Genomic DNA, 15,496 nt, shown 5'->3' with positions numbered 1-15,496 from the left:
TTGATAAATATTTTGCATTTGCAGTTTGCTGATGGTAAAAAAAAAAATGACCAAAGTATGTCACTAACAAACTCTGCTATCCTAAGCATTTTAAGTAATGGCCAAACCCAGCTGAAACCAGTCTCAGTAAACTCTCTCAAATGACTCACTTCTGCTCAACAATGGAGAGGCAAACTTAAAATTAGACGCAGAAGTAAGCTAATCATCTTGATCCAGCCAAACTCCTCAATTCTTTTAATACTGATATCAGAAGACTTGCCACTAGTTTAATAAGAGCAAGGCTGGGTCCAATATCTTAATAAAGAGTTTATTCACCGCGTAGAGATTTCTTTCCTGCAGTTCAGAAATACACTTAACAACTAGTTTTAATATAGAAAGTATAAAGCCTTAAACAAAAACTTTGTAAGTACCTTCAAAAGAAGGGGATACTTGCATATTCTCTGTATTGGTGTAACTAGATATCCCTCCAACGGTACATCTGTGTTCTTGCGTCCTCCAAGGAGCATGCAATTCTAGAGGGTAAACAGGTTCACAAATTATTTGAAAATCCCAAGAAAAATATCAAGAAATAAAGACAAGGGCATATGTACACAGCAATATTGGCTACACTATGTATAGATTATATACATATATGTAATGAGGGAGGCTTACAAAACTGTCAAAAGAACAGGTCTGAATGCATGCACAGGCAGGTACATTCACTATCACACAAGGAAGTCACAATGGCATTATGCAGACATCTCCCCTAGGTGTCGTCTTTATTCAATCTGATTAAAGGAGTATTTTTTAAATAAGTTTAAGGATAAAAGGCAATAAATGAAATGCTAAAAAAATGCTTTTATGCTTCAACAAACAAAATCAGACATAATTCAGGGTGACCACTATAGGTGCTATTGCTTCCAAAAGGTGTGTTTGCAACAGTAAACAGCATCAAAGATGGTTTAAATGGTTTCACCATGGACATCCTAACACACACCCAAAAATAAGTGTGTTCTATTTACATGTCTCCATATTTAAATGTGAGATGCAATGAATAAAATATCCTTAGTCCAGTGCTAAAGAATATGTAAGTTTTGCCAAAATATTGAACTATGGAAGCGGAGAATACCTGAAATATTGGGTACAAGCATATGTGGAAAAGCAGTTGAGAGAGAGTAAATAAGAGCTGTTTGCAATGAAGTACGGAAGGGACATCACAATAAATGCTTAGGATTGTTGGAATTAAAAGTTTAAGTACATAAAGATCTAAAATCATGATGAAAATTATTTTATGGGAAGATCAGAAGGAACTGTGATGCAATTGTACGAGATAATCCACAGCTTCAAAGAGCAAGATGTCTAAACTGAGAACACTAAACAGAAGTAGTTTAACACAGCCAGATGGTAGGTTGACGCAGGCCACAAATCTGGTTGCAGACACATTGTTGATGGAACAGAGACTGCACAACTGGGTGGCCACTCCCGTCAGCACATAACTCACAATGCACACACCCCATAACCAGTGCTGCTATGCAGATCTCTATGCCCACCCTGAAGTCTTCGCTTTGTACTCATGGTTAATCAGCTTCTGTCTTACCCTAAAGGATCTCGCTTTACTTGCCAATGAAAAAGTTTTACTGATAAAGACTGAGCAAGATGATGGCAATGCAGACTATAGGTTTACATAATGTTTCTATACTTAAAGGCTCAGAAGACTGGTTTCTACTCCTGATTACTTATAGAAAATTACATCTCTAATGACCTGAACTATTCTGTCTGGCTAGAAGGCTTCAACTTTACCTCAAAACCGCACAGCCAGACACCCCACTCTGTAGGTTAGACTGCTGCCATTTACTCTACAGACATGTCTGAATCTATGAGGAACCCAAAGCAGATGCAAAAGCCCTGCGCATGCACCTACAAGTACATGACACTGAGATGTCATGAACTGCCACAACTGCACACTTGACTTCCTTTCTCACAAAACAAGCTTTCTACAATCTTTCTCCGGAGTACTTTGCTTTTTGCCTCTGTTGTCAGCATTCACTCATTCTTCTTGAGTCTGGCCGTGCTGCTCCCAAGACAACAACCATATGTGTGATGCTCCTCAATCTGGGGCAAGGTGAAGGATATTTTGTCAATCACTGAGGAAAAATAGGACAACTTTGAAGATGTTGTCTTGATGACATCTTTGATTTCATTTCATCAACTGAAAAATTTTTCATTTCCATGACAACTATGAATGGAACATGCTTCACATCACCCAGTACTCCTCTACAATAAGGAAAGTCCCACACTGCTCGATAACCTAGCTGTACCTAAATGCAGCTAGGGAGAGAGTCAGATCCAGTATCTTTCAGAAATTAAGTAAGCTGCAATAGGACAACTTCACCAAAAACTCTATCAACAGTAGTAGTGAAAGACTACTGCACATTAAAAATAATTAATCAAATTAAATAAAACTTGTGATACCACCAGCGTTGGCACAATCTCTTTTTTTAACCATATCTGCGATGCTTTGCTGAGAGTGTCATTTGCTCTCCAGTCTCAAAATGCCATAATTAGGTCTGATTAGTCAAAAATTTTATAATTTATCCATGGGCACATTCTCAGGTATTTAAGTTCCAGTACAGTAGTCCCCACATTTCAAGCCCAACCTTGTTATCACAGGATACCATGAAGAAAAACACAAGAATCATTCCACATAGAACCCTCCTTTTAACAACCAACGTCAACAATTGGAGAACTCAGTATTTACATGCAAACTGGTTTTGCCATGGGAAAATCATGAGGACAGTCACACTTGACATTTTTAAACCCCTCCTTATTTGTCTTATAAAGTGAAAGACTAATTGTGCAGCTGTTTCTTTTGATCTCAGATTAAGTCAGCATCTAAGATCAAGATGGCTACTCTATGATCTGACATTTTTCTGTCTGACACATCTGTGGCTACAGTACCAGAATGTGGACCTTCTCTTCAGAAGTACTTCAACTTCCTTTCTGTAATTTCTTTCTCTATCCCTCCTCATGTGTCTTATTCTTTTTCCTTTTTTACAGTCATGATTGGATTTACACCCTTCTCTCTTGGCCAGCAAGTTCAGGGCACACTGCCTAATGTTGCATCACACACGGATCCGAGTGCAGTAGTGAAAATATGATATACACAACCTCTTCCTCTGGAAACACCACCTCCAGCTGAAACTGCCTGCTAACTGCTTGCAGGTGTGCTTGTAGTTGTTACACAGTGGAGGTGACAGAACTAACAATTAAATGCCCAGTCAAAAAATATTAAGTTAAAACACCAGTTCAAAGTTTATTTACCAAAAGAAATGTCCGCACTGTTCTTATTTTGTTAAGGTCTAGTAGAACTTTCTGTGCCTTCTCGTGGTTACTGCAGTATTCATCATAGATACGGAATTTCTCTTTCTGTAGAAACAAAGAAATACATTGTTCTTTATTTGCCATTTTTTTTTTCAATTACTAAAACAAGGAATGAACATTTTTCAAAGCTGAGTAGCTAATACGGTACTAATTTTGTAAGGTCAGCTATTGCCCCTACATTATTTGAAGTCCATCCTCAAACTAGAATTATGAACAGTCTGGAAGCATCAATTGGAAATTTCAATCATAGAATAACAGGTTGGAAGGGACCTCAAGGATCATCTAGTCCAAACTTTCTTGGCAAAAACACAGTCTAGACAAGATGGTCTTGCACTCAGCCCAGCTGAATCTTAAAAGTGTTCAATGTTGGGGAATCCACCACTTTCCTGGGGAGACTATTCCAATGGCTAATTGTTCTCACCGTGAAATAATTTACTCTTGTGTCCAATAGGAATGTCCCCAGGAGTAAGTTGTATTCATTGCCTCTCATTTTATCCATGTGACTCCTTGTAAAAAGGGAGTCTCCAGCTTCTTTGTAGCTGCCCTTTAAATACTGGAACATGGTGCCAAGGTCTCCCTTAAGCCTTCTTTTCTCAAGGCTGAACAAATTCCATTCTCTCAGCTGTTCCTCATATGGCAAGCTTCACAGTTCTTCGTGATCTTTGTGGCACTTCTCTCAACCCTCTCCAGCCTGTCCACATTTTTTCTGTATAGTGGAGACCCAAACTGAACACAGTATTCCAGGTGTGGCCTGACATGGGCTGAGTACAGTGGGATGACTTTTTTTATCTCTGTTGGTGATGTCCTTGTTGATGCAACCCAGCATCCTGTTGGCTTGCTTTGCTACAGCAGCACACTGCTCATTCATCTAAGCTTGTGGTCTACCAGGACCTCCAAGTCTTTTTCAACAGAGCTGCACCCAACCTGTAGATCCTAGCCTGTGCTGCACTTCTGAACTATGCTCTCCCAAATGCAATACCTTACATTTGTCACTGTTGAACTTCATAAGGTTTTGCTGAAAAATTTCAGAGGCTGGTCTACCACAAAAACACAGGATAAAAAAATCCAAGAAGATACACAATGACTGGCTTATTTGTTGACATCGTTCCTTGTTTTGTCTGCAAAGAAGTGTTTGTAGATATGATCCAAACTTCTGCAAAGTCAAAACCTGATATTACTCAATTTCTGTAAAATGTTTCCATGAACTATTAATAATTTTGTCCTCCCACAATGAATAAACACTCAGCAAACAAATGGTACTCTAACTAGAGGTAACAATGAAACACAGATCTTTTTAGGCCTACAAATGAAAGCAAACTAACTTATCCTCATTTTGCAGAGCTCTGTAATACTGGCTTGGTTTGCTCTATCAGGAAATATAATACTCCTAGAAAACAATTACTAAAGGACATATAAACATACTTGTGGAGATGCCGCAGCTGTGAGAAGTAAAATATCTTCACAGTCCTGAACCAAAAGGATGTTTTACCTAGCCTATGTAATTCTTTGTTAAATACTCACGTTTTTGCCTAGAATCCAAGAGGAACAAAAATAAGGCATATTATTACTTCTGCTGTTTCATGCAATTTCCTTGTACCTCAATATCAAGCACAGGCACTGGCCTCATCTACACTTCAGGGCTCATCTTATCATCCTGAGCTAATTTGGTGAATATAAAAATAATGAAACAAGAAAAGATTGCCCATTTGTTATGTTCTTTCTTCACTCTCCTCCCCTCTCTTTTTTTTGAGATGACAGTAACCAACAGGCAACCCCAAAGTACTCTATATTGTGCAATCAAGTCATATTTTGTCCTCATGACTATTTACCCTATTAATTACTGACGACAAAAGACAATTAATAAACGAAAAAAGTGAAATAGCGCTGCAATAAAGGACAGCTTACATAATGAAGAAAGCAGGTTCCAACTTCATGCTGCGCATTAGGTTCTGGCTGTAAGCACTCCTCCACCAGGGACAGGAAGTTTTTGTGCACTGCAAGAATATCTTCAATATTTGAAAACAACATCTGCAAATAAATAAAACATACATAAATAAAACATCAGATACAAATCAGAAGAAACAGGCAATTAGGAGACTAACCTTAACTGTCTCTTCTGTGACATTTTTATCCACTTTAGCTGCAGCACATTGGGTCATCCGGTGAAGGAAAGCCTGCATGAAACAAGACAAACAAGGAAACAGTTGTATCAGGAACACTTAAACAACTTTTGGCATTTTACATCTATAATTTGTTTCCCAAGCTTCTTACGCTTTGGATACAGAATCACATCAGAAAATTACTCAGAATCTAAAGCAGGTATTCTATTTATAAAGTATTTAGTAGTTCTGTTGTCCTAACATGATATAAAACCCTATCTACATATTATTAAAAGAGTTGAACAGTGAAATATTAATGAAGCTGAGAAATTGAATGTTCTCTGAGGTATCACTTCCACCCTGCACTTATATTACAATCAAGCAAGAGCAAAATTAGTAACTTTTAAAATCTTGCTCTAGCACCTTACAAACTGACTATAAGTTGAAATAAACCACTAACTTCTAAATTAAAACTAGTCAAGAGATACTATTAGGAAACATAACTTTTACCATAGTAACCACAAGCAAGATTGCTGATGTATTAATAATCAAACCTAATGTAAAATTAATTGGCTTAAACAACAGCCAGCTACATCTGGTTTTGCTTAATTAAAAAGTTCACTTTTCCCTCCTCAAGAAACTCATCCTTTGGATTACATGAAAAGTTAGTAATACCATAAATAAAATAACAGAACAGTAAGTTTTCTCATATTTCACAGTCAAGAACTGGAAACAACAAGAAAAGATGTACAGTAAGTCACTTCAAAAGAAATTAATTACATTTCAGGTACAAAGGATATAATCATCTTTTATTAATTAATTTTATTACAAAGGTAGGCACATTCTGAAAGTATCTAAACACTGTAGACTAAACTTTACATTGATAATTCTTCACACGAATATGCATATTCTTCAGTCGTTAAAAACTGACACAAATAGTGCACAAATGTCATGTCTCTCATAACCATTTAGTTCCAAGGCACTGTGTATTGTACATTGTACATGAACTCATTTAAATTCTGGTGTGGTGCAAATTCCATAAAAGAGGCAATAAATAACCCCTGTGTGGAAGGATAGCAGTCACAGCGTTCCTTTTTTTCCTCTCTGTTGGGACTTAAACATTTTAATTCCCAAGCATCGATCCTTTCTCTGCTGAAGAGGACTATGTAACTGACATTGCACATTTTTATCAGGGAAGAGACAAATCTAGTTATCGAGGACATAAACAAAATTAAGGTTGGAATATTGCCAGCATACTTTGTTTCAAATTACTCTCTAGAGTGACGTTGGTCACTCTACTTTAACCTCCTCTTTTTCCTGACTTTTTGTGCTCTGTTTCTAATATTTTATTGATGGAAAACAAAAAAATGTCATTAATTCATCTGCAGCAGTTAACTGTTGGTAGATAACAGCCCTTTATGTCCTTTCTTCCTACGAATATCCACAGGGGCTATGGCAAATTTGCTGTGCACATTGCCTGTACAGTGTAGAACCAATCCCATAGACAGAAATCCTCTTTCACTGTAGGACTCTAAATTCGTTTTTGATGAAGTGTTCACTTAACCAGCCAACAGTATTAACCAGAATTGAGAGAGTGGGAAAATAATCACAAGAACTACCTCTGAAACTCATGTCTACCTTTACTATTTGTAATCTCTCTCTGTTCACATTACTTCCACGTAGACCAAATACACTGCTCATTCATACCCACGTTATCCCAGAAGATCTTCATTTCCTGTAATTGTGAAGGAAGGTGAACATTAGTTGCCCAAAGGCAAAAATAAGAATGATGTGGAAGCTGGGACATTAGTTATTCTCAAGTCATTCAAGACACCATTTAATAGTCCTGAAGTCAAGAAGAGCATCCATCAGCTGCAATACACATTGTCCAAGTAACACTGTGCCAGAGCTCACATCTTCAGAGGTTATCAGAAAGTGAATCTAGGAAAATCCAAACTCTCACAGAACTCAGACACAAATCAATAATTAAGGTAAAAGGAGGCCTAGGATGACTTCAGACCCTTCTAGCAAGTGGGTGCCAGCCCATTATATTATGTTGCAGTAGTCATACTGCAGAGTTAGTGTAGTCATAATGATAGTTTTGCATAAAGATTTGCCACCTTTTGTCCCTATCAATGCAGGTGTGCTTCCGGAAAAAAAAAAATAAAATCTATGTGCACACTATGTACCAGAAATCAATGCAGGCAACTGTTTGACTCTTTCAGGGCACTTACATGAGAGCACTACAAAGCCACACATATCTCAAAATGATTGGAATACACTACTCTTCTGGAAAATGTGAGAGCAAGAGGATTCAGGGGAGTGCAGGTAGAGATGGAGGTGCTTACTCACTCTTGGTGGACTTTACCCACTGTGGAGTGAGTAATGCAAAGCAACAATAAAAGCCAGGTTTCCATGATGCAAATGTCCTTACCAGCTCCTTTCCTGGAATGCAGAGACCAATGACCTCAAACACAGAGCACCTCTGCTCTGGGACTTTGCTAGGAAAAGCAGCCAGCTGTTGTCAGGCAGAAGGATAGAGAACTAACTGCTTTTGTTACAGTAGAAAATAACCTTAATTCAGCATTATGATTATGGAAAGATAAATGTCTCTGAATGTGTATGAATACACAGTAGGTCTGAGGGTTCTATTCATGACTCAAGAACTATTTGAATATTAAACAACAACAATCACGAACAGTTCTTAAAAGATAGGTAAACAAGGAAAGAGTACCTCACTTGTAGACACAGCTTTGAGGAGGATGTCAACATAGAAAAAAACCACACACCATTAGAAAAAAAAGTAAAATGGACATCTCAGCCAATTTACGACTCCTAAAGAACCTGACACACACACAAAAAGTCAGAAACTCCCCTGAAATAGCACTGAGTGGTTTCTAAAAATTCTACCAAAATTTCAAGTCTGCTGCTCAAAGTCCAGACTTATTACTGAGACTGCATTACAAGAAGGATCAAAGCATTACATGTTGCAAGGACATAGCTAAATTGCCCCTGTTCCTGGACTGAGCAAACAACTGTAGCAATCAATTGGCATACATGGTTCCCATGCTCATCAAAAAAAACCCAAAACTCTTAAAGTGAAAAATCAGCTCACACTTAATGGAATTTCTTTTATTATGTACAAATGTCAGTAAATTATGACACATTTTTGTTTCCTGGATATATTGCACATCTTGCTGAGGTTAATTCAAGATTCGTCTACAATAGTATAAATATTTCTTAGCACATCAAGCACACAGAATAATTTATCTTGATGCAATCCAGGATTCCAGACCTTTGTCACCTAGACAATGATCCTCAAGTTTCCCAAAGCTTTTCAACTGGATTCCAGAGTTTCCCTTATTTTAAATTCTTAGTTTTCTCAAGTAACAGCAAAGCCATACAGTTTAAACATAATTTTCCAAATTTTCATCTTGTGCTACCAGCATTCTAGCTGCACTGCTATAGTAAAGGGATTCACTCTCGAAGCACTGCAAATGGAGATCCACTGCCCTTGCACTGTCTGCCAGCCAGAGCTCCGAGTTATAATTGATTCTCATGAAACATTTCAAAGGCGAGCATTGGCTGAATAACACAAAAAACAGTCTAAATTTAAAAGATCAGCTGAAGACAACAGATAAAAAGGAGGATGATTGTTATTTACATTTTTTAAAATGACCAAATCAGTTTTATGTGCCATTTTTTAGAACTGCCTATGGAAAACCTTGTCATTCAAAGAATATCCTTGTGTCACTCAGCTTGCTTACAACCCCTACCTCTGCTAAGTTTTAAATTCAAAGTTACAGACCTAAACTTCATAACACATCCTTCTGGAAACCCGGATAACATATAAATCTAAATGATGAGTTTACAGCTGCTTTGGAAAAGGAGACGAGATGCATCACATACACAAAAACGCTAAGAAAATTCTAAACATAAAGATGCATTTCTTCGGAAGTCTGACAGTCTTTAGAACTTTGATGATCTTTAGAAGTCTGACCAACACACAGACCGAAACATACAGTACCAACTAAGCCTTTTGCAATAGGAATGCAGCTACACATGAAATATGCAAGATAACAGTTTAGGGCTAAGGTTCCCTAACTCCATTCAGGTCCTACTGGGGACAAAAAAACCCTATTTCTGGCTATGACTCCAAGTCTTTCTGTCATGCTGGTAAGGAGGACAGTAATTCACCTCCACCTTCAAGAAATGTGGCAAAGAATTATACAAAACCTTTGAAGAAGATCCCATATTAATAATATCAATTAACAACATAAATTTTCATGATTGTGTATTTATTACCTGCAAAATATTTTCATAATTTCTGTACTAGTCTCTAACTCTTTTACCCTTTGCCTGACACTACTGTAATATACAAGAAATATCAGCACTTAAAAATCAAACACAAAGATCAAAAAACCAAATTAAATTCATTAAAAAACAATCTGCTCATTATGCCAAATAAACACTAATGTGTTTGCCTGTCTGTTGATCTGCTGCCATTTTGCAAGGCAGCGTGTTTCACAGAGAATGTACACTGAGTTCCTATTATGGGAATTTTACCTCTGGTCTTATCAAAATAAAAGTAGCATTGTTCACTTGCTTATTGGTGTTTTTTCTCTCCATAGTTCCTCTGTGTGTTGTTACAGGGAGGGGTGGGTGTAAAAAAAGTAAACCAATAAAGCACTCCCACTACAGACAACACAAGAAGCTGTCAACTGCACAAATGACTTCTCTGACATCTGGAATAAAATCAGGGAAGACAAAGAAGTCTGCCTGCAGAAGATCCACAGGGCACAAAATTTTTTCACTTTCTCAAAAGCTAAGAAATTAAGTCCTCAAAATTAAGCAGAGTACCTGGATCACAAAATGTATGTAACTATTTTTCTGAGAGCAATCACTCTGCTTTTGGGAGCCTAGACAATAATCTTTTTCATTTGATAAAAAATACTTTAATTTTCAGGTTTTTCCCCCCTAGACTTTTTAAAAGATTGTTTCTACCCTTAAATCTGGCTAATTCAGTGTGGAGACATCAAGGTAGTAGTAATTTGGTCAGCAGTCTGAGGTACCGTGCACCATAACCAATGCATGTCTGACTCCAGGTCCCAGAAGAGCACCATGTCAGTTTTGTTGAAGCACTTTTGCTCAATGATACCACAATTAAAAAAAAAAAAACCAAAAAAAACCCAAAAAAACCCCAAAAAATAAACAAACAAACAAACAAAAATTCAATAGAGAAAACTCCAGTAGCAACAGCAGCCGTAGTAAGCCCTGTGTGCTTACCCTTCTCTTCCCATTAACCTATGCCAAAAGCAGTGGCAGTAGCTGCTTAGGCTGGCTTCTGCTACTGAACAAAAGACTCTTCTTCTCTCTCCAGTAATTCACCAGCTGAGGCACCACCTGTTTCTCCCATCTTGCCTGCAGAACTGGATGAATCACAAGTGGCAGAGAGAGCATCAGCCAAGGTCAGATATATTCCTCCTTCCTACTGTACCTAGAGCCACTTTCAAGCTGGCTCCAGATTCTGCTGCCTAGGACAGCGGAATAGATGGACCACAATGTTTAACATTCCAATGCTAACTTTCTCTCTCAACTGACCAAATTATTCCCTTTTCCATTCATTCAAAACATCATCAGTCAGATGAAAGAGCATCCCTGGCTTTTTTCCTTAAAGTTTACATGAACTCCAAAGTAAACACACACACAAAAATGATATTGAAGAAACACAGAACTTCATAACCTTCTCAAACACGATGAATATGCTGATATATTTTGAGATAGTCTTAACTCTTTCTCCATGGTGTATATTTTTTTATTTTCTGATAATTTTTCTCTGTCATATCAGAAAACCTTTTTCCAAGAAAACAGCAATAAAACCTTTCCCGAGTTTCAATCGCCTCTTCTACATTTCCCTGCACACTGACACTATTTCTCCACTTTTTACTGCATATCTTCATTCTTTCATGTCCATCAAGACTCCTACCTCAGTCTCCTCCTTTGATGAAGTGCCCTTTAAACTGATCTCCAACACCTCTAAAATCACCTGAACTACAACCATGCTTTCGCTTTTGAACCCTGACTTCCTTTCAGCTCCATAGCAGGTGAAAGCAAGAGATTTATAGCTGAAGTCCAGCTCCTCTCATCCAGGCAGGAAGTCAGATATCTCCACCCTCTTCCCTGTACTGAAGCCATTCTCAAAAAGATTTAGTGTAACATTTTCCTGGCCAAAATCAGAAAATATCTCTTCCTTTTTCTTCCCACATGTCAAGAATTCTGTCACCCATATCTAATATCTTCATTTTGGGAAACTAGTTTTCTGAAGACTAGCTATGCTTTTGCTGGTCAATATAGTATTGGTTGATGAATAACAATGGAGTTGCATGCACACTTGCAGTTAATTACCAAATCAGAGGCTGAATGTCAGGCTGGCTCACAGATGCTGCTGCAGAATGATGCCATGTGCAGAAACCTGCTGGAAGATCATCTAAATTTTTTCATTACAATACAGCTTAACTAGAGCTTTAGCGAAAAGCCAAACAGTGGTTTAAGGAATGATTGTCCATCTGCAAACTGAGCAGATCACAGTCTGTCTAATATTTTATTCTCTAATCGAGCCTTTAACCCATTTAAAAATGCAGAGAAGTTAGATTGCAGTCTCAGCATCACCAACAGATTGTTTTTGGAAGGGTAAGAGGAAAAGAGGGATTTGACTGTCTCATGTGAATTTCTGAATAGACCTTTGGGACTTCAACAGATAAACCCACCATATCAATAAATAAAACTTTTCCCGCCTGCTTGTGAAGAAGTACAAGAATAATCTTGTACTTAGGAAGAAGTATAAGATTTTCTGATGAAGAAAAAGACACTCTGGATTGAAAGAAGTTCACATGTATGTGGAATTCCCTTTGGTAACACATCTATGGCACTGTTGGTGCATGCTACAGAGTGAATAATACACTTCTAATCATACAACTGGTTATACCATTCAAGTGGAAATGGAAAAGAAATGACATCTGCAAAAGTTTACCTCTCATTAAAGTCAGTAGTTTCCTGACTTTATGGAAGACCAGGCTCTCACTGGGAAATCTCGGTGAATTCAGCTGTGTCCACTACCAGCATATCAAAACAACAAACTAGCAAATCTAGGAGTAACTGTACATCTGGAAATAACGGTATGTTCCCATTAAATTGCAATCCTAATTAGAAAACAATTCATATGTTTTAAACTTTTATATTTATACTGTATTTTCTGATTCTCTTATGCTTATTCTAATCACTTTTTAAATCTTGAATTTTTACTTAATTTTTATTCTCAAAATTATTAATTTTCTATTTTTTTAAGAACAGCAATATGGAAACATTTAATATTTCCAAAATATTTTTGAGACAACTTTTTCATTCTACACAACAAATTTTATTAACTTTAAAAACTCATCAATTTCAGAGAGTGTAAAATAGTCAAGATGAGAAATACATTTTTCATAAATGATCCCTTTGAAAAAATGTTTGAGACTTTCTGATTCAATTTGAGAAATTATACTTAGAAATCTAAAAAACATGACATGAAAGTCATTCTCTGATAATCCCCCTTCTTTATATTTCTGAAGTTCATTAGCATTTTTCAAAACAAGTTTGAGACTTTTCTGACTCAAAAATATCCACCAGAATTGGGAGCCATAATCTTTATCACCAATTATAAGAAAACTAAAGTAACATATCACATCTCCATTTTCAGAAATAAAATGTAAAGCTTAATTCCTACTGCCTTTGAATAAGAGAGAAAAGCTGACTCAGCACCAATGAAAGTGAATTTTTAAGTCCTAAATGATTGAGGCAGCTAATTAAAGAAAAATAAGCTGAGAAAACTTGAAATTACTGACAGGTGATTGTAATGGACGCCCACCAAACCCCTTTTATATGCTCAGTTTTCAACATATAACACTTCTTCTCCTGATATTCAACTCCACAGTCTTTAATTTTCAGTTTATTTCATGTTTAATGTGGTTTTATGCTTATTAGGCATTAGAATGTTTGACAGTTCTACAGTTTTTATTGCCAGAGCTCTATAAATAAAGTGTATTTCTCAAACACCATCCAGTGCCAATTCTGGCTGCCCTTTGTATTTGCCCGCTTGTGCCAAGAAAAACACAAAACAGCGAAGAGTATGAAACAGCAGTTTTCTATCCCAATTTAAGTTCTTCACTAAACCTACAGGGTAGCTGTAGTGAGTAAAGTCATCCCAAAAAGTGCCTTCTTGATCATAGGAAAAGGCAGAAACATCTCTTTTTTTTTTCAATCAGCAGAAATGATAACACTTCCCTACATAAGGAAACATATCCCTAATTAGAGATACATATCCCTAATTCCCATCTCTTGCCATTTAGATAGGTCCTGAGATAATCAAATGGTAAAAAATTTAATAGGATCATTATGCAACAATGCTTCATTTCATGCAACACTTGTGCCACATTTCCTAATAAAAAGTACATTTATCTTGAAAAGCACACTGACAGTATGTGCTCTGGCTTCTACAAATACACAAAACTAAGAATTTGCATAATCGGAAGACATCCAGGCTTATACAATGATGATGCTGCTATTTAAATGCACTGTGAAACAACTTGTATCTGCAAGGCAAAATAAGATTTTAAGAAAACTGTATTAGTTTATATTATTTATTTCACAGGGGATTAAGATGCTCCTTGCTTCTGAACTCATGTCATCCACTAGGTTAGCAATACAGATGGTACTGCATAATTATTTAATAAATACAAACTGTAAGTCATAGAAAGGCCTTGAAAACATCAGAAATAATCCCAGACCAAAAGCAAGGCTTTACTACTGTCAATAAAACCGAAGGTAAACATAAAAGCATAGCTCCCAAGCTCCCAAGAAATACAACAAAAATTAAAGTGAATCTGAAGTTCTACAGTTTTCCTAAGCAAACTTACCTTTTCCTATGAATTACAACATAGGCCTATAATGATGTTACTATTTAAGAATACTAACATTTGCATTTCCAGATTCGTTTGAAATTATTTCCCTGGAGCAATTTTCAGATGTTTAAGTATCTTAGCTGTACTCACAGGCTTTCATGTTCTGCAAATAATGGGGGGGGGTGGAAATCCCTTACAATTTCACATCCAATAAACCAGATTCTGTCAACTCTAAGAGAATATGAACCTGCAATCTTTCCACTGGCCTTGGATATGTAACATTAACTACAAACAATTCAAATACAACTGGTTCTGGTCCAGTGAATCCAGCCAGAATGGTCATCAAAGTGGACTTCAATGATACAAAGTGACTGAAACACCTCTGTGAATTTAATTGAAGATTTTATATCCCACACTTTGTATCAGGGAATAATGCTGTCAGTAGATTGCCTTAACAGCAATTTTCATTCTATGCAGACATGTAGAACTTTTAATTTTTTATGCAAATGCTTAAGGGCATACTTGAATTTGGGAAGACAAACAAAGCACAAGTCCTGTATGCCTGCCCTGGTAAAACTACATGAGTTTGTAGTTTTAAATTTCTTTTTTTTTTTTCCTCCACTTTTGTAAGACTGCGAAGTTCTCAAAATTTCCTTGGAAAAACTGCATCTTCTTCACAAAAGAATTCAAACCCAGAAAGCAGGATCTCTCTGTAAATAGGTCAGAAAGCAGTTTCAGCTGTTATGTTATTCTCTATCCAGCAATAAATTTAGTAGCAGACTACTTTTGAAGATACTATTAGTGATACTGGTGGACATTTAAGAAAACACAGAAATACATATGCTTACTTATATGTACAACAATTCACAGAAGGAATTTTACCTATTCTTACTTTACCTATTCTATACTGCCAAGCAGTACAAAATGTCATCTTCAGACAAATACAGTCCTATTGCACTTGCAGAACAAAACTTTAAATCGTTAATGTTTGTTTAAACTTAGAGCTCCTACTATCACTCCTAGTTTTCACACTTTACAATTTTAAATTAAATGTAAGACTGGGACATGAATGTCCTCCACCATTTCAAACCAGGAAAT

The 15,496-nt window shown here is 36.7% G+C and overlaps 1 protein-coding gene across 1 annotated transcript in view; it reads right to left on the bottom strand.

Annotated features, from left to right (window-relative positions):
• PREX2 (phosphatidylinositol-3,4,5-trisphosphate dependent Rac exchange factor 2) overlaps positions 1–15,496 on the bottom strand; it is a 183,318-nt gene that overhangs the window by 124,449 nt on the left and 43,373 nt on the right. The window contains exons 3-6 of the mRNA XM_061994821.1: positions 5,463–5,534; positions 5,266–5,388; positions 3,301–3,405; positions 411–512 (exon numbers count right to left, since the gene is read on the bottom strand). Of these exons, the coding sequence (XP_061850805.1) occupies positions 411–512; positions 3,301–3,405; positions 5,266–5,388; positions 5,463–5,534 (402 nt within the window). The remainder of the gene's footprint in view (positions 1–410; positions 513–3,300; positions 3,406–5,265; positions 5,389–5,462; positions 5,535–15,496) is intronic.

Source organism: Colius striatus, chromosome 4 (genome assembly GCF_028858725.1).
Source record: "Colius striatus isolate bColStr4 chromosome 4, bColStr4.1.hap1, whole genome shotgun sequence".
Classification (NCBI taxonomy): domain Eukaryota; kingdom Metazoa; phylum Chordata; class Aves; order Coliiformes; family Coliidae; genus Colius; species Colius striatus.
The sequence above is the reverse complement of the archived record's forward strand: the minus strand, read 5'-3'. Positions and strand labels throughout refer to the sequence as shown.